The sequence below is a fragment of the Schistocerca serialis genome, chromosome 10, assembly GCF_023864345.2.
Source record: "Schistocerca serialis cubense isolate TAMUIC-IGC-003099 chromosome 10, iqSchSeri2.2, whole genome shotgun sequence".
In the NCBI taxonomy this organism is placed as follows: Eukaryota; Metazoa; Arthropoda; class Insecta; order Orthoptera; family Acrididae; genus Schistocerca; species Schistocerca serialis.
The window spans coordinates 160,243,007-160,262,103 of NC_064647.1; the positions used below are offsets into that span (position 1 = coordinate 160,243,007).

Below are 19,097 nucleotides of genomic sequence, written 5' to 3' on the forward strand. Positions count from 1 at the left end.
GAAGCCGACAACGGCGAAGATCAGTTTGGATTCCGCAGAAATATTGGAACACGTGAGGCAATACTGGCCGTACGACTTATCTTAGAAAATAGATTAAGGAAAGGCAAACCTACATTTCTAGCATTGGTAGACTTAGAGAAACCTTTTGACATTGTTGACTGGAATACTCTCTTTCAAATTCTAAAGGTGGCAGGGCTAAAATACAGGAAGCGAAAGGTTATTTACAATTTGTACAGAAACCAGATAGCAGTTATAAGAGTCGAGGGGCATGAAAGGGAAGCAGCGGTTGGGAAGGGATGTTATTCAATCTCTATATTGAGCAAGCAGTAAAGGAAACAAAAGAAAGATTCGGAGTAGGTATTAAAGTCCACGAGAAGAAATAAAAACGTTGAGGTTCACCGATGACATTGTAATTCTGTCAGAGACAGCAAAGGACTTGGAAGAGCTGTTGAATGGAATGGACAGTGTCTTGAAAGGAGGATATAAGATGAACATCAACAAAAGCAAAACGAGGATAATGGAATGTAGTCGAATTAAGTCGGGTGATGGTAAGGGAATTAGATTAGGAAATGAGACACTTAAAGTAGTAAAGGAGTTTTGCTATTTGGGGAGCAAAATAACTGATGATGGTCGAAGTAGAGAGGATATAAAATGTAGACTGGCAATGGCAAGGAAAGCGTTTCTGAAGAAGTGAAATTTGTTAACATCGAGTATAGATTTGTTAGGAAGTCGTTTCTGAAAGTATTTGTATGGAGTGTATGGAAGTGAAACACGGACGATAAATAATTTGGACAAGAAGAGAATAGAAGCTTTCGAAATGTGGTGCTACAGAAGAATGCTGAAGATTAGATGGGTAGATCACATAACTAATGAGGAGGTATTGAACTGAATTGGGGAGAAGAGGAGTTTGTGGCACAACTTGACAAGAAGAAGGAACCGTTTGGTAGGACATGTTGTGAGGCATCAAGGGATGACACATTTAGTATTGGAGGGCAGCGTGGAGGGTAAAAATCATAGAGGGAGACCAAGAGATGAATACACTAAGCAGATTCAGAATGATGTCGGCTGCAGTAGATACTGGGAGATGAAGAAGCTTGCACAGGATAGAGTAGCATGGAGAGCTGCATCAAACCTGTCTCAGGACTGAAGACAACAACAACAACAACATTAAACCTGGTGGAATGGATTTCACACTAAAACCCAGCGTTTCGTCCCCATCTGCGGAGGACATTTCCAAGGGGGATCGTAGCTTCTTTGTGTGTCCGATTCGCACAGCGGCTCGCTACTAAGTGCAGCGTGCGTCCGCGCATTGGCGTGACGTCACATGTTTTGAAATTGCAATTGGCCCTTGTCCGCTAATGCTCTCACCCATAGTGGACGACTGACACACATCTTCAGCACAGGATTTCAGATGTCGTTCAGTTTCACGCCGTCCTCTTTCCTAATGGAATTCCTGGGGTGTTTTACAATCTCTATGGCCCCTCTGCATAGCTTTCCGCGCTATCCGCTTGTGGCTGCCAGTACTCGAGTCCTATCAAATTTAATGTGGTGGTCTCCTGGGTGCAAAGCATGTTCCGCAACAGCTCATCTGTGAATCTCCCCTCTTCCACAATTGCCCTTATGCTCTTCTACTCGTTTTTTGATCGTTCTCTTTGTAGTACCCACGTTCACATCGCCACAACTACACAGACACCTATAAATTCCTATTTTTTCCAGCGGTTGCCAAGCGTCCAATTTTAGATGATCTTGTATCTTTCGAGTGGGTTTGCAGATTACCACGATGTTTCCTATGAGGCCACTTACGGCCTTAATGAAAGGCAGGAAAACTTGCATCGTTATGACCCTTCGCGGTGGTTTTAACGCTCTTTTTACCTCAGCGGACGAATAACCATTCTTGAGAAATGCACCGGTGAGGCGTTTTAATTCTACGTCAAAAAGCTCTGGTTCGCAGATGTTCCTTGGTCTGTCCACAAACGTTTTTATCATGCCTCGCTTTTATTGTAGGTGGTGGTTCGAATCCCGGTGGAGGTAACAGTCTATGTGCGAGGGTTTTCGGTAAATCGTGTAACCTAAGGTACCATCTTCTTTCTTGAAAATTAGCACATCAAGATAGTTTAATCTTCCTCCTGCCTCTTTCTCCATGGTAAATTGAATCTTTGGATTGCTCCCATTGAGGCAGGTCACAGACCTCTGGCTTCCTCGTGTGTTGCCTCACATGCAACAGTCCTGTGGTGCCAATTTTCAACAAGACAACGCTCGTTCACACATGGCACGAGTCTCTATGCCAGAATTACTCGTCCTCCTTCCATCCCTGAGTATCTGCACCACCTTCTCGACTGTTTTCCCGTCCCGTCCCGTCCCAGCCCTCCTTCGTCATGATCCCCACCTCATCCTCTTCTCTTCTCCCCCTCTCCCCTTTACCCTTTCTCCCCCTCCCCCTCTCGCCTTCTCCCCCTCCCTCCATCCCTCCTCCCTCCCTCCCTCCCCCTCCCTCTCCCCCTCCCTCCCTCCTTCTCTCCCTCCCTCTTTCCCCCTCTCCCCCTCTCTCTCCCTCTCCCCCTCCCGCTCCCGCTCTCCCCCCTCCCTCCCTCCCTCTCTCCTCCTCCCTCCCTCTCTCCTCCTCCCTCCCTCCCTTCCTCTCCCCCTCCCCCTCTCATCCCCCCTCCCTCTCACCCCTCCCTCCCTCTCACCCCCCTCCCTCTCCCCATCCCTCTCTCTCCCCCTCCCTCCCTCTGCCCCCTCTCTCTCCCCCTCTCCCTCGGGAGAGTGAGGGGGAGAGAGGGGTAGGGGCCCTCTCTCCCCCTCTCTCCCCCCTCTCCCTCTCTCCCCTCTCCCCTCTCTCTCCCCCTCTCTCCCCCTCCCTCTCCCCCCACTCCCCCTCTCTCCCCCCTTTCTCTCCATCCACCCTCTCCCCCTTTTCCCCACCCCTCCCCTCCTCTCCTCTCTCTTCTCTCTTCTCTCCTTCCCATTCCCCTCGTCCCCCCCTCCCATGCAGATCCTCCCAGATTTTAATACGGTATCAGTGTGCTACGTTAGTGTTTTGTTTCGGTACCATTCTACAGTGTCATCTAGTGATGTGGGTTTTAATTGTTTGCTCGACCTGTTTATTGTCCATGCTAGTTTCTTGCTACGCCGTCCGTCATGTGGCTGTTTTACTCGTTACACGGACTTTTATGCTCCAACTGTACTTTGCCTGGTGCCTTTTAATGTAGTGTGTGATTTTTTTGTGTAACATACTTTTTTAGACTTTTCTCTCCGATTTACAGTCACCTCTTTGTATGTCTTATTTGCTTCTGTTCCGCCTTTTTTGTTTCTATATTCCACCATGTTATCTCCTGTATATTGTTTTTAAATGTCTTCCAGTCTGTTTATGTCTCTTGTCTGAAGAGCAGCGCTTATGCTGCTGCCAATCCGCCCTTGATGGGGAATGGAAATGACAATAAAGGGGAAAAAATGTTTCTTCTTCTATCTCAGTTGCTAAGTTTATTGCTAATGAAGGTGTCTTCGTGTTCAGGTGTATTTTTGTTTCTGATAAAGGGATACTTAGAATACCGAATCTGTGGTCAAGGATTTCAAAAAATCTTTATTCTGCAACTGTTGGCTGCTATCCTGTACATTAGTTGCAAAGTTTGTGGCAAGTTGTTAAGCAGTCTCATTCTCAAATACTGGATGAATATAGTCAGGGTAATCTGCACACCCTGAGTCGCGCTCCTCAAGACACACCAATACACTATGACTTTAATACCCGTGTTACTGTGTTAAGCCTTTAGTCTAAGATTAAACCTTACGATGAGAAGATTATGACAGCATTCTAAATTGTTAAATTCGCTCAATAAGCACACACTCCAAGGGGAAGAAAAAGAAATGGAACTCCAGACCATCACACCTGGTTGTCAGGCCGTGTGGCGGGATGTCCTGCTGAGGAATGTCGTGTCAAATTTTGTCCAATTGGCGCGTTACGTAGTCAAGATCCCAGGCTTGTTGGAGGGCCCTGCTCATAATGCTCCTGACGTTCTTAATTGAGGAGAGATCTGGCACTTTGATGGTCAAGGTAGGGGCGTCTCCAGACTCGTCTTGGAGCTGGAATCCCATTGACTGGCGTAGACTTGTCTTCAGTCATGAGCCCCACTTTGAATTCAGCCCCAATGATCAACAGAGACGTGTCTGTAGATGCCCCGGACAGAGACGTGATACCAACCTGTCGCCCGGCATACGTCCCGACAACCATGAGCTAGCCTGGGGTGTCATTTCATTTCATACGAGGGTCAAGAAATGCTCACTATTTTTTTTAAATCCATCTTTTATTCCACATGTTTGAAAGTTTTACAGTGCATAGAGACATCATTTAGGAACAGTATTTTCTTCGCTCCACATAATCTCCATCCCTCTCAACTGCCTTACGCCATCTTGGAAGCAGCGCCTGTATACACGCACAGTAAAATTCTGGACCAACCTGTTGGAGCCACTGCTTGCAGCGTGCACAAGGGAGTCATCATCTTCAAACCTTGTTCCACGAAGAGAGTCTTTCAGTTTCCCAAAGAGATGATAGTCACATGGAGCCAGGTCAGGACTGTAAGGCGGGTGTTTCAGTGTTGTTCATCCGAGTTTTGTGATCGCTTCCATGATTTTTTGACCGACATATGGCCGTGCATTGTCTTGCAACAGCAAAACATCCTGCTTTTGCCGATGTGGTCGAACACGACACAGTTGAGCTTGAAGTTTCTTCAGTGTCATCACATATTCATGAGAGTTTATGGTGGTTCCACTTGGCATGATGTCCACAAGCAAGAGTCCTTCGGAATCGAAAAACAACGTACAGTAACTTTTCCAGCCTCAGGCATGGATGTCTGTGATGTGCTTAGATTAGTTAGCTTTAAGATGTTCTCAGTCTAGGGGACTGATGACGTCAGATATTAAGTCCTGCAGTGTTTAGAGCCATTTTGTGGACCAATGCGTCACTGACTTGCTCAATTCATGAGTAAACCATTGTAATATATTGATTATTCACCCACCAGGTAGCCGAGAGCACTGACACGCTGCTTCCTGGACTCGGGTAGGCGCGCCGGCCCCGGATCGAATCCACCCGGCGGATTAACGACGACGGCCAGTGTACCGGCCAGCCTGGATGTGGTTTTTAGGCTGTTTTCCACATCCTACTAGGTGAATACCGGGCTGGTCCCCACGTCCCGCCTCAGTTACACGACTCGCAGACATGTGCAACACATTCACACAATTTCACGATTTACACTAGACGCGAACAGCTGGGGTACACTAATTCCGTCCCGGGGGGTATAGGGTGGCGGCAGGAAGGGCATCCGGCCACCCCTTAAAATTAACCATTCCAGCTCCGTACTTAACCCTCCCGACCCTGCGCACAATGCGGGATAAAGGCAGTAGCAAAAGAAAGAAAGAAAGAGTATAGTGATTATTCCTTGCTACTGTAGTGTTACCTTGAAGCTGTGAGAGAGGAGGACAGGCGCTCCAAGGCGCGAAAGCAGAGACGATGCTGAGGGTAGGCGAAACTAGGAGAGATATTGTTACATGAAGTAACCCGTAAGGGGGGAGTCTTGCGAAAATGTAGACGCCCCCCAGACGCGGTCCCAGGGCGCTAGTTACTCTTCAAATAATTAACATCTAACTTCATATGTCGTCTAGACGCTGTGGTAGGTTGCTTGTAGAACTTTGTAACCAACAGGCATATACTACCGTATAAAGCCAACTTGACACCAGCCCTGAGAACAGCAACGTCAGTTGGCTCACAAGGGCTACAAAGAGAGTGAAAACGCCAAAAAACTGTCGACCTAGCAGTCCCTACTCCGGGGAGCCCAAGGGCCAGGGCTAAACGACGTATAACAATAGTGTTGCAACCCTTATTTGGCAGAGCAGTTACGTCTATCTTTCAGCTGAACAATGTTGATACCAAATACGAACTTAGTTAGTGCAACTGCATAACATCTCCGCCTTAGGAGCAGTAGAGGGGACCTAACTAAACCGTGATTGGCAGGCAGGCGCCTGCAAGAGACCTGCGGGATTGGCTGGGTGGCTTTGTGGGAAAAACAGTGCCCCCACGCGACTCTGTAAAACCCCTAGATTGCGCATTTTGGTGAGGTTCTCAGTCAGACGATCTGGGCCTCGAATCCGCGTTAGTCGGCTCCAGCCTCGGTCCACCTCCGCGTAAGTCTGCTCTCTCAGTTGCAGTGCCTCAGTGAACAGTGTCACATTCAGTATGTTTTGTTTTGCAACTAAGTTGTTGCCTTAAGATGCTGGTAGTGTGTGTTACTGTGGTTAGCATCCACTGCGGGTACTCCTGCACTGGCTTCTGTTGTAACAGTGTTATCCATGCTTTTTCTCACCCTAGAACTAGCCTCCAGTGTATTAGTTAGTCCTGTCTAAAATAAACAACTATTTCAAAATCCTGTTTGTCCAAGAGCTCCACAGCGAGTTCCTTATCAATTCTCACCACCTGCATTTCTTGTAAATGCCTGTACCAGTGATGACTCAGATAGAAGAAAACAATCAAACGTCTTCACTGTGAATTGTCCGTCTGCCTTCTGCTTTGTACCGCTCGGGAGCGCAGAATGACCAGTAAACCCTTCTCTACCTCTCCCACCTACGTCAGGACACGACACCTTTCAATTTCTTCTGAAATTGTAATAATTTGTTTGTCTGTACTTGGACATGACATCTGGTGATTTCCGTCCCATTCGGATAATTCCACAATGGTGCGTCGCTTCTTCATTTTTTGTCTTAGAGTATACGAGGCATGTTCAAAAAGTAAGGTGACTTTATGTATTTACGAAAAAATATTTATTTATTCATCAATAGATTAAAACTGAAGAAACTGCAAAAAAAGGTGGGAATTTAAGGAGATGGGACCTGGATAAACTGAAAGAACCAGATGTTGTACAGAGTTTCAGGGAGAGCATAAGGAAACAGTTGACAGGAATGGGGGAAAGAAATACAGCAGAAGAAGAATGGGTAGCTCTGAGGAATGAAGTAGTGAAGGCAGCAGAGAATGAAGTAGGTAAAAAGACGAGGGCTAGTAGAAATCTTTGGGTAACAGAAGAAATATTGAATTTAATTGATGAAAGGAGAAAATACAAAAACGCAGTAAATGAAGCATGCAAAAAGGAATACAAACGTCTCAAAAATGAGATCGACAGGAAGTGCAAAATGCCTAAGCAGGAATGGCTAGAGGACAAATGTAAGGATGTAGAGGCTTATCTCACTAGGGGTAAGATAGATACTGCCTACAGGAAAATTAAAGAGACCTTTGGAGAAAAGAGAGCCACTTGTATGAATATCAACAGCTCAGATGGAAACCCAGTTCTAAGCAAAGAAGGGAAAGCAGAAAGGTGGAAGGAGTATATAGAGGGTCTATAAAGGGCGACGTACTTAAGGACAATATTATGGAAATGGAAGAGAATGTAGATGAAGATGAAATGGGAGATACGATACTGCGTGAAGAGTTTGACAGAGCACTGAATGACCTAAGTCGAAACAAGGCCCCGGGAGTAGACAACATTCCGTTAGAGCTACTGACGGCCTTGAGAGAGCCAGTCCTGACAAAACTCTACCATCTGGTGAGCAAGATGTATGAGACAGGCGAAATACCCTCAGACTTCAAGAAGAATATAATAATTACAATCCCAAAGAAAGCAGGTGTTGACAGATGTGAAAATTACCGAACTATCAGTTTAATAGTTCACAGCTGCAAAATACTAACGCGAATTCTTTACAGACGAATGGAAAAACTGGTAGAAGCCGACCTCGGCGAAGATCAGTTTGGATTCCGCAGAAATGTTGGAACACGTGAGGCAACACTGGCCCTACGACTTATCTTAGAAAATAGATTAAGGAAAGGCAAACCTACATTTCTAGCATTTGTAGACTTAGAGAAACCTTTTGACAATTTTGACTGGAATACTCTCTTTCAAATTCTAAAGGTGGCAGGAGTAAAATACAGGGAGCGAAAGGCTATTTACAATTTGTACAGAAACCAGATGGCAGTTATAAGAGTCGAGGGGCATGAAAGGGAAGCAGCGGTTGGGAAGGGATGTTATTCAATCTGTATATTGAGCAAGCAGTAAAGGAAACAAAAGAAAGATTCGGAGTAGGTATTAAAGTCCACGAGAAGAAATAAAAACGTTGAGGTTCACCGATGACATTGTAATTCTGTCAGAGACAGCAAAGGACTTGGAAGAGCTGTTGAATGGAATGGACAGTGTCTTGAAAGGAGGATATAAGATGAACATCAACAAAAGCAAAACGAGGATAATGGAATGTAGTCGAATTAAGTCGGGTGATGGTAAGGGAATTAGATTAGGAAATGAGACACTTAAAGTAGTAAAGGAGTTTTGCTATTTGGGGAGCAAAATAACTGATGATGGTCGAAGTAGAGAGGATATAAAATGTAGACTGGCAATGGCAAGGAAAGCGTTTCTGAAGAAGTGAAATTTGTTAACATCGAGTATAGATTTGTCAGGAAGTCGTTTCTGAAAGTATTTATATGGAGTGTATGGAAGTGAAACATGGACGATAAATAATTTGGACAAGAAGAGAATAGAAGCTTTCGAAATGTGGTGCTACAGAAGAATGCTGAAGATTAGATGGGTAGATCACATAACTAATGAGGAGGTATTGAATAGAATTGGGGAGAAGAGGAGTTTGTGGCACAACTTGACAAGAAGAAGGAACCGGTTGGTAGGACATGTTCTGAGGAATCAAGGGATCACAAATTTAACATTGGAGGGCAGCGTGGAGGGTAAAAATCGTAGAGGGAGACTAAGAGATGATACACTAAGCAGATTCAGAAGGATGTAGGTTGCAGTAAGTACTGGGAGATGAAGAAGCTTGCACAGGATAGAGTAGCATGGAGTGCTGCATCAAACCTGTCTCAGGACTGAAGACAACAACAACATTCACGTTGTCCCCTTCAGAGTCATCCCCTCAAATACAATACACTTGTGCCACCGTTTCTTCCAATCCACGAGGCATTTCTCAGAAGCACTTTTCGGTACAGCATTGAGTACTTCCAGTGATGCAGTTTTTATTTCCTCGATCGCTGAAAATCTTCGTCCTTTCATAGATCTCTTCAGTTTTGGGAACACGAAGAAGTCGCAGGGAGCCAGATCTGATGAATACGGTGGCTGAGGCATGACTGTAGTGTTGTTTTTGACCAAAAAATCTCACACAGGCAACGATGAAAGAGCAAGTGCATTGTCGTGATGCAAAAGCCATGAATGGTTTTCCCACAATCCCGGACTTTTTTTTGAGTATTGTTTCTCACAAATTGCTGATAACGTCAAGGTAATACTCCTTATTCACCGTACGACCTCGAGGCAAAAATTCACGAATGATGTACAGGACATAAAATCCCGTCTGAGGCCTGCGATCACTTTTATGTTAATAATTAGCAACGAATGCTGTACAATCGCAATAAAGTCATGAATGTTCAATTGACTCTTTTAGAGAGATCAATAATCGAATTACGTTGCCCGTGCAATTTGAAAAGTCGCGTTACTTTTTGAACATCCCTGGTATGTTCTAATAAAAGAGTCAATTGAACATCCGATGACTTTATTGCGATTGTTTAGCATCGGTTGCCAATTATGAAAACTTCATGATGCACTTCGCCACGGTGATTGAAGAAAAAAGTTAGCAAAACTTTGACATTTGATCGAACTTGGCGCGCTTTTCTCGGTCTTGGCTCTCCGGGATGCTTCCACTGCGACGATGGGCTTTGGTTTCGACGTCAAAACCATATATCCATGTTTCGTCACCAGTTATGACTCTTTTGAGCAAATCACGATCATCTTTGACGTCATTCTAGAGCTCCTGAGCGATGCTCTTGCACGGTTCTTCTGATCAAAATCAAGAAGTTTTGGAACAAACATCGCTGACACATGTCTCATGCCCAAAACACCAGAAAAAATTGCTTGACACGAGCCGACCGATATGCCAACATCCTCAGCAACTTTTCTTATTGTAATTCGACGATTTTCCAAAACAATTTTCTTCACAGCTTCGACGTTATCATCTGTTGTTGATGTGCTGGGGCGTGCAGAGTGAGGTTCGTCATTGTCGTCATTGGTATCTTCTCGGCCATCTTGGAAGAGCTTGTAAATTTTTTTTTTTATTTGGAGCAGACTCAACGTATGCCACTGTCAACATTTCAAGTGTTTTAGAGCACTTGATTCGATTTTTCACACAAAATCTGACGCAAGTTCCATGCTCCATTTTTTTATAATAATCGAAAATCGCCGAGCACACTAAAATAGTCTGTCCTTTTTATCCGTCAAAAACAAAGTATGCTATACACTAGAAACTGTGAACATATGTTCGGGACATGTGTCCCAACATAACAAAAAAGAAAGGTCGCTAATGGAATGACGTTTCCCGCGCAATGTAAAAATCCACCTTACTTTTTGAACAGCCCTCGTATGTAATAATGAAAATCAAATTTTTGTTGCACCTGGGAGCAGTTAGATAGGTAACCTGCAAGAGGTACTGTGCTCCGTGCCACGTTTTATCCATTTAGTAATGTAGGTAAAGAGAGAAATAAGAAAGAAGTGTGGCGCTGTTGCAGCAGGAGGCAGGAGGAGTTGGGCAGTGAGATGCAGCTGTTGGCGGTGTGCGCAGTGCTGGCGGCGGCGGGAGCGTCGGGCGCTCTGGCCACGGTGGACCTATTCTGCGGCTGCCACGTAAAGCACCGCCAGGACTGGACGTACGCCATCCACTGCACCAAAGACCAGGTACTACACACACATTCACAACATAACGTGGCCAACACAATCAGAAAAAAAATATTTTCCTTAGCCTACAGTAGTAATTTTTATTTTACCTACTGGCTATTGCATTTTGGTACCAAGTACCAAGTACCTAGCCGCGCGGTCTAACGCGCTGCTTCCCGAGAGGGAAGGCGTGCCGGTCCCTGGCACGAATCCGCCCGGCGGATTAGCGTCGAGGTCCGGTGTGCCGGCCAGCCTGTGGATGGTTTTTAAGGCAGTTTTCCGTCTGCCTTGGCGAATGCGGGCTTGTTCCCCTTATTCCACCTTAGTTACACTATGTTGGCGATTGCTGCGCAAACACTGTCTCCACGTACGTGTACACCATGATTACTCTACCACGCAAACACTTGGGGTTAGACTCTTCTGGTATGAGACGTTCCTGGAGGGGGGGGGGGGGGGGAGCGGAGGGTCCACTGGGGGCCGAACCGCACACCGCACAATAACCGTGGGTTCGGTGTGAGGCGGCGGTGGGGTGGGTGGACTGCTGTGGCCTGTTGTGCGGTTGCCAAACACTGAGGGCTACGGCTGGACGAAGCCTCTCCGTCGTTTCTAGGTCCCCAGTTCAATACACAGGCACACAATACAGACACCATCATCAGCCATTGTACTGTCAAAAAAAAAGTCGCAGTACCTAATCGACCTGATTCTAGGGTAGTCTGTGCGGTTGTGTTCACCACTGTGTCTGGATGACGTAGTGATCAGCGCTTCTGCCTCGTAAGCAGGAGACACGGGCTCGAATCCCAGTCTGGCACAAAATTTTAAACTTGCCCCATTGATAAAAATCAATGTCCATGGAACCTAACGTCTTTAATTCCTTTGTGTGTTGATTCATGGGAACTGCAGGACCAAAATTGTGTCTCCTGTCTGAAAGAACTGACGCCACATACATAATTAAGGCGATAATAGACAATGAATTCAGTACAAATGCACGCCAAACTCGAACTCTTATGGGAATATAAGCGTAAGCTTCTGGTACCATTGTCATAGTCAGTAAAATTCTTCTGGGTTTGAGGTCGCATTGTCAACCATAAAATTCCAACGCTTCGGCGACTATTGGAAGACGCCTTCCTCTGAATGTATTGCTGACTACTGAATGAACACTAGTTTGGTTACTTATATACTATGGAGGAGTGCTGTCATTGGACGTGAGGGTGAGGAGGAGGGGTATTAGGTGTTCTTCTATTGGTCTTTGCATTGCATCTAGATCTACATCTACATGGATACTCTGCAAATCACATTTAAATGCCTGGCAGGAGGTTCATCGAACCACCTTCACAATTCTCTATTATTCCAAACTCGTATAGCGCGCGGAAAGAATGAACACCTATATCTTTCCGTACGAGCTCTGATTTCCCTTATTTTATCGTGATCGTTCCTCCCTATGTAGGTCGGTGTGAACAAAATATATTCGCATTCGGAGGAGAAAGTTGGTGATTGGAATTTCGTGAGAAGATTCTGTGGTGTCACCGCCAGACACCACACTTGCTAAGTGGTAGCTTTAAATCGGCCGCGGTCCATTAGTACATGTCGGACCCGCGTGTCGCCACTGTCAGGGATCGCAGACCGAGCACCACCACAAGGCAGGTCTCGAGATACGGACTAGCACTCGCCCCAGTTGTACGGACGACTTTGCTAGCGACTACACTGACGAAGCCTCGTTCCTTTGCCGAGCAGATAGTTAGAATAGCCTTCAGCTAAGTCCATGGCTACGACCTAGCAAGGCGCCATTAGCCTTACATAGCAATTGATACTTATCGTATAAAGCATGTCTCATCAAGAACGTTGTATACAACAAGGATGGATTAAAGTTAAGTATTCCAAAAGCTACGTACTTTTCTTTATAGCATTCATTACGTATCCTGTTTCAGACCTCACGCCATCCTTCGTGTGTTTATAGCGTGCATTGCAGTCCCCTCAAATCACACTGTGTCGGCACTTCTGTCGACACATCAGATTCCGTCGCAATGAAAAACGCCTTTCTTTTAATCTTTCCCAGCCCAAATCCTGTATCATTTCTGTGACACTCTCTCCCATATTTCGCGATAATACAAAACGTGCTGGCCTGCTTTGAACTTTTTCGATGTACTCCGTCAGTCCTATCTGGTAAGGATCCCACACCGCACAGTGTATTCTAAAAGAGGACGGACAAGCGTAGTGTAGGCAGTCTCCTTAGTAGATCTGTTACATTTTCCAAGTGTCCTGCCAACAAAACGCAGCATTCCCCATAACATTTTCTATGTGTTCTTTCCAATTTAAGTTGTTTGTAATTGTAATACCAAGGTATTTAGTTGAATTTACAGCTTTTAGATTAGACTGATTTATCATGTAACCGAAGTTTAACGATTTCCTTTTAGCATTCATGTGAATGGCCTCACAGTTTTCGTTATTTAGGGTCAACTGCCACTTTTCGTACCATTCAGATATTTTTCTGAATCGTTTTGCAATTTGTTTAGACTTTCTGATGACTTTATTAGTCGATAAACGACAGCGTCATCTGCAAACAACCAAAGACGGCTGCTCAGATTGTCTCACAAATCGTTTATATAATAAGGAACAGCAAAGGGCCTATAACACTACCTTGGGGAACGCCTGAAATCACTTCTGCTTTACTCGATGACTTTCCGTCAATTATTAAGAACTGTGACCATTCTGACAGGAAACTGAGACGATATTCCATAAGCGCGCAATTTCACAACGAGCCGATTGTGTGGTACAGTATCAACCTGCGTATTGTCACTGGCGGACATAGGCGTTTCCCATTGGAGTTTCCTTTATTGCTGGCCATTGGTGGAAATCGGCGAATAGGAGACTGAGCGGCGACTGCAGCGTAGCGTTGTTTACTAAGTGCCTAGTATCGTCCAGGACGCGGCAGCGCTCTGTGTACCCTCCACCGCTGTCGCCTACCGCGCGCCTGCTGCTCTGCGAGAGCTGCCCTTCCGCAAAGCTGGCAGCTAAGACGCTGCAAGTCGCTACCCGTCTTCTACACTCATGCTCATAAATTAAGGATAATGCTGATTGTTGTGTCTAGACAAGGCAGCCTAGACACAATGAGAGGAAGCCGAGAGGCACGCGCTTAAACTCACGCAGGCTGGCGTGAGGTCTGAAACAGGATACGTAATGAATGCTATAAAGAAAAGTACGTAGCTTCTGGAATACTTAACTTTAATCCACATTTGTAGAACATCGCTCTTGATGATACATGCTTCACACTATTAATTATTAAAGCTATGGCGCCTTGCTAGGTCGTAGCAAATGTAGCTGAAGGCTATGCTAACTATCGTCTCGGCAAATGAGAGCGTATTTGTCAGTGAACCGTTCCTTGCAAAGTCGGCTGTACAACTGGGACGAGTGCTAGGTGTCTCTCTAGACCTGCCGTGTGGTGGCGCTCGGTCTGCGATCACTGACAGTGGCGACACGCGGGTCCGACGTATACTACCGGACCGCGGCCGATTTAAAAGCTACCACCTAGCAAGTGTGGTGTCTGGCGGTGACACCACACTGATACCTGGAGGAACAACGCTCTGGTGGGCGGTTTGAGGGTTTAAATCACCTCGGGGAATGACCATGCGGTGCATTTGACCTGCCGTCGTTGCACGGTGGCGCTGGCAGCAATCCACATACGCAGAGGTGAGTTGGTGAATGTCAGATTACGGTGCAGCGAGTAAGTGTGCAGACAGACGTTTTCAGACGTGCTAAAGGTGACTGTGTGTTGAAAATGGCTCAAGGAACACATATTGATGATTTGAGAGGTAGAATACTAGGGCGACTGGAGGCTGGACGAACACAGCAGGTCGTGGAATGGGCCCTCCGTGTGCCACATAGTGTGATCTTCAGATTATGGCAACGATTCCAGCAGACAGGAAACGTGTCCAGGCGCTACAGTACGGGACGTCCACAGTGTACAACACGACAAGAAGATCGATATCTCACCATCAGTGCCCGCAGACGGCCACGGAGTACTGCAGGTAGCCTTGCTCGGGACCTTACCGCAGCCACTGGAGCAGTTGTCTCCAGACACACAGTCTACAGATGACTGAGCAAATCTGGTTTATTCGCCCGGAGACCTGCAAGGTGTGTTCCCTGGTCTCAGGAAAGCCCGTAAAGCCTGGTGTCAAGAACACACTACATGGTCATTGGAACAGTGGTCCCAGGTTATGTTCACGGACGAGTCTAGGTATAGCCTGAACAGTGATTCTCGCCGGGTTTTCATCTAGCGTGAACCAGGAACCAGATACCAACCCCTTAACGTCCATGAAAGGGACCTGTATGGAGGTCGTGGTTTGATGGTGTGGGGTTGGATTATGATTTTACACCCCTGCATGTCTTTGACAGAGGAACTGTAACAGGTCAGGTGTATCGGGACGTCATTTTGCACCAGTATGTCCGATTTTTCAGGGGTGCAGTGGGTCCCACCTTCCTCCTGATGGATGACAACGCACGGCCCCACCGAGCTGCCATCGTGGAGGAGTACCTTGAAACAGAAGATATCAGCCGAATTGAGTGGTCTGCCTGTTCTCCAGACCTAAATCCCATCCAGCACGTCTGGGATGCTGTCGGTCGACGTATCGCTGCACGTCTTCAAACCCCTACGACACTTCAGAAGCTCCGACAGGCACTGGTGCAAGAATGGGAGGCTACACCCCAGCAGCTGCCCGACCACCTGATCCACAGTATGCCGACCCGTTGTGCGGCCTGTGTATGTGTGCATGGTGATTATATGCCATATTGATGTCGGGGTACGCCAGCCGGAGTGGCCGTGCGGTTCTAGGCGCTACAGTCTGGAACCGAGCGACCGCTACGGTCGCAGGTTCGAATCCTGCCTCGGGCATGGATGTGTGTGATGTCCTTAGGTTAGTTAGGTTTAATTGGTTCTAAGTTCTAGGGGACTGATTACCTCAGAAGTTAAGTCGCATAGTGCTCAGAGCCATTTTGATGTCGGGGTACACGCGCAGGAAACAGTGGCGTTTTGTGGCGCTTGTGTTTCGGGACGGTTTTCTCAACTTATCACCAATAGCGTGGACTTACAGATCTGTGTCGTGTGTGTTCCCTATCTGCCTATGCTATTAGCGCCAGTTTTTAGTGCCACGTTGTGTGGCACCACATTCTGCAGTTATCCTTAATTTATGAGCATGAGTGCATGTTCATGTTGTCGGGTCGCTTGGCTGTTTCTATAGCCTGTCTAATCTTCCTCCTCAAACTAAAAATAGGTGCGCGGTAGGCCACAGCGGTGGAGAGTACACAGAGCGTTTACGCGCCCTGGTCGGTACTAGGCAGTTAGTAAACAACGCTACGCTGCAGTCGCCGCTCAGTCTCGTATTCGCCGATTTCCACCAATGGCCAGCAATAAAGGAAACTCCAATGGGAAACGCCTATGTCCGCCAATGACAACACGCAATGCGAAGAGTAATAAAAGAACGCCTAAGATCCTTCCTCCCCACCGTTATATCCAATGACAGCACTACTCCATATAAGTGACCAAACTAGTGCTCATTCAGCAGTCAGCAATACACCCTGAGGAAGGCGTCTTGCAATAGTCGCCGAAACGTCGGAATTTTATAGTTGACAATGCGGCCTCAAACCCAGAATTTTATTGACTCTTACTGGAATAGGCTAGATGCCGCGAGTAATGAGGATAATGAGCTGTGAGCACTACACCAATAGCGTGTGTGGTACAAGTCGAGAATTTCGGTCTGACGGGAGGCGAGCTAGAGTAGTCCGTTCGATTGTGTTGGCCACTGTATCCAAATGACTAATAAGCCGAAGGCCTGGGTCCGAATCCCTGCCCGGCATAGCTTTTCAGACTTGCCCCATTGCTAAAAATCAGTGCCGACTGGCAGCAAATGTCTTTGATTCATTTGTGTTTTTAAGAAAGATTTACAAAATATTATATCCCTATGACAGCCAAGGCATGTATGGAGAGCAACCTTAAAATACCAAGGTGTTAAGAGAAAGTTCTCGTAGCTTTTAAGGGTGCATTTTAGATCCCTTGGGCCGGCTGCGGTGACCGAGCGGTTCTAGGCGCCTCAGTTCGGAACCGCGCGACTGCTACGGTCGCAGGTTCGAATCCTGCCTCGGGCATGGATGTGTGTGATGTCCTTAGGTTAGTTAGGTTTAAGTAGTTCTTAGTTCTAGGGGACTGATGACCTCAGCTGTTAAGTCCCATAGTGCTCAGAGCCATTTTGAATCAACAGTGGTAACGTAAACCGGCAAAATATGCACTACTGGGCAACGGAAAATCCACGATGGCTGCGACAAGTGGAACATCAGCGACCTTGGAGTGTTAATGTATGGTGCGGCATTATGGGAGGAAGGATAATTGGCCCCCATTTTATCGATGACAATCCAAATGGTGCAATGTATGCTGATTTCCTACGTAATGTTCTACCGATGTTACTACAAGATGTTTCACTGCATGACAGAATGGAGATGTACTTCCAACATGATGGATGTCCGGCACATAGCTCGCGTGCGGTTGAAGCGGTATTGAATAGCATATTTCGTGACAGATGGCTTGGTCGTCGAAGCACCATAGCATGGCCCGCACGTTCACCGGATCTGACGTCCCCGGATTTCTTTCTGTGGGGAAAGTTGAAGGATATTTGCTATCGTAATCCACCGACAACGCCTTGTCAATGCATGTGCGAACATTACAGAGAGCGAATTACTCGCTGTTGAGAGGAATGCCGTTACACGTATTGCCAAATGCATTGAAGTTGACGGACATCATTTTGAACATTTATTGCATTAATGTGGTATTTACAGGTAATCACGCTGAAACAGCATGCATTCTCAGAAATGATAAGTTCACAAAGGTACATGTAACACATTGGAACAACCGAAATAAAATGTTCAAACGTACCTATGTTCTGTATTTTAATTTAAAAACCTACCTGTTACCAACTGTTCATCTAAAATTGTGAGTCGTATGTTTGCGACTATTAGAGCGCCATGTATCACAAAGCGAAAAAAGTGGTCCAACTAAAACATTCATATTTCTTTGCGTACTACACGAATATGTAATAAAAATGGGGGTTCCTATTTTTAAAAAACGCAGTTGATATCTGTTTGACCTATGGCAGCGCCACCTAGCGGACCAACCATAGCACCATCTGGTTTCCCCCTTCAAGATAGACAAGTTTCGTTCTTTATAGTTTTTTCGTTTGACGCTTATTTCGTGAGATATTTGGTCCGGTACGATCAATGGACCACCCTGCATATACGTTTTTTCGACGATTCTGCCTTTGAAGGCCCAACGGTACCGACCGACTGCCGTGTCATCCTCAGCCCGCAGGCGTCACTGGATGCGGACATGGAGGGGCATGTGGTCAGCACACCGCTCTCTCGGCCGTATGTCAGTTTATGACACCAGAGTCTCTACTTCTCAATCAAGTAGCTCCTCAGTTTTGCCTCACAAGTGCTGAGTGCATTCCACTTCCCAACAGCGTGCAGCAGACCCATCCAAATGCTAGCCCAGCCGGACAGCGCTTAACTTCGGTCATCTGACGGGAATCGGTGTTACCACTGCGACAAGGGCGTTGGCGCTTATCTTATCAGTCCATCTAATTTTCAACATCCTTCTGTAGCACTAAGCAGTAAAATAAAAATTTAATTCTCATCCTGAATTTTAGGACGGTATCGGATTAATATCACGCTTTACTAGTGACGCGGTAGTAATTATAACTGACGATTTAATTCACAGGATCAGACATGCTGACGTTCTGAGACTGCCACACCACGTTTAATCCGTCGCTGGCCAAACAGCGTTGATAAAATTCCTTCTGCTGCTGAATTAAAAGTACTGATTGGTCGAGCAACATCGCTCAATGTGCTTTTCGGATCAGCCATATCTGGCATTTGTCAAAATCAGACAGCGAGAGTAGACCACATTTATTTTGAGATACACGCAACAAGCAGAAACTTTCGTTAACTATGGATTGAAATTTTGTCTTACTCTTGTGGTAACAGTATCGTAAGTCTCCAACGATTACAAGAGAGAAAGAAAGTTTTAATCTAACTCTCCCACACATCACCATTAAAGTTCTCATTCTTTGCTCAAATTTTGAAAAGTTTGAGAATAGTAAGATTACAAAAGAAGAACTTTTTTATTTACCTTGACTATCTCGTTGTTGTTGCTGCTGCTGCTGCTGCTGGCTCAAAATCTTATGTCTAGGAGTACATTCTTGCTGCTGATGATTTTCATTTAACGTTGCGGGTTGTTGAACACGAAATAACTGATGAAGAGTTGCCTGTTGCTATGAATATCTTTTTAATTTATCCCATTCTTCTAAATCACACCGGCTTTATAAT

At 46.0% G+C, this 19,097-nt stretch overlaps 1 protein-coding gene across 1 annotated transcript in view; it reads left to right on the plus strand.

Moving 5' to 3' along the window:
• The window catches only part of LOC126425137 (C-type mannose receptor 2-like), a 105,193-nt gene that overhangs the window by 27,135 nt on the left and 58,961 nt on the right, over positions 1-19,097 (plus strand). Inside the window, exon 2 of the mRNA XM_050088080.1 lies at positions 10,592-10,754. Within this exon, the coding sequence (XP_049944037.1) occupies positions 10,617-10,754 (138 nt within the window). The 5' untranslated portion in view covers positions 10,592-10,616. The remainder of the gene's footprint in view (positions 1-10,591; positions 10,755-19,097) is intronic.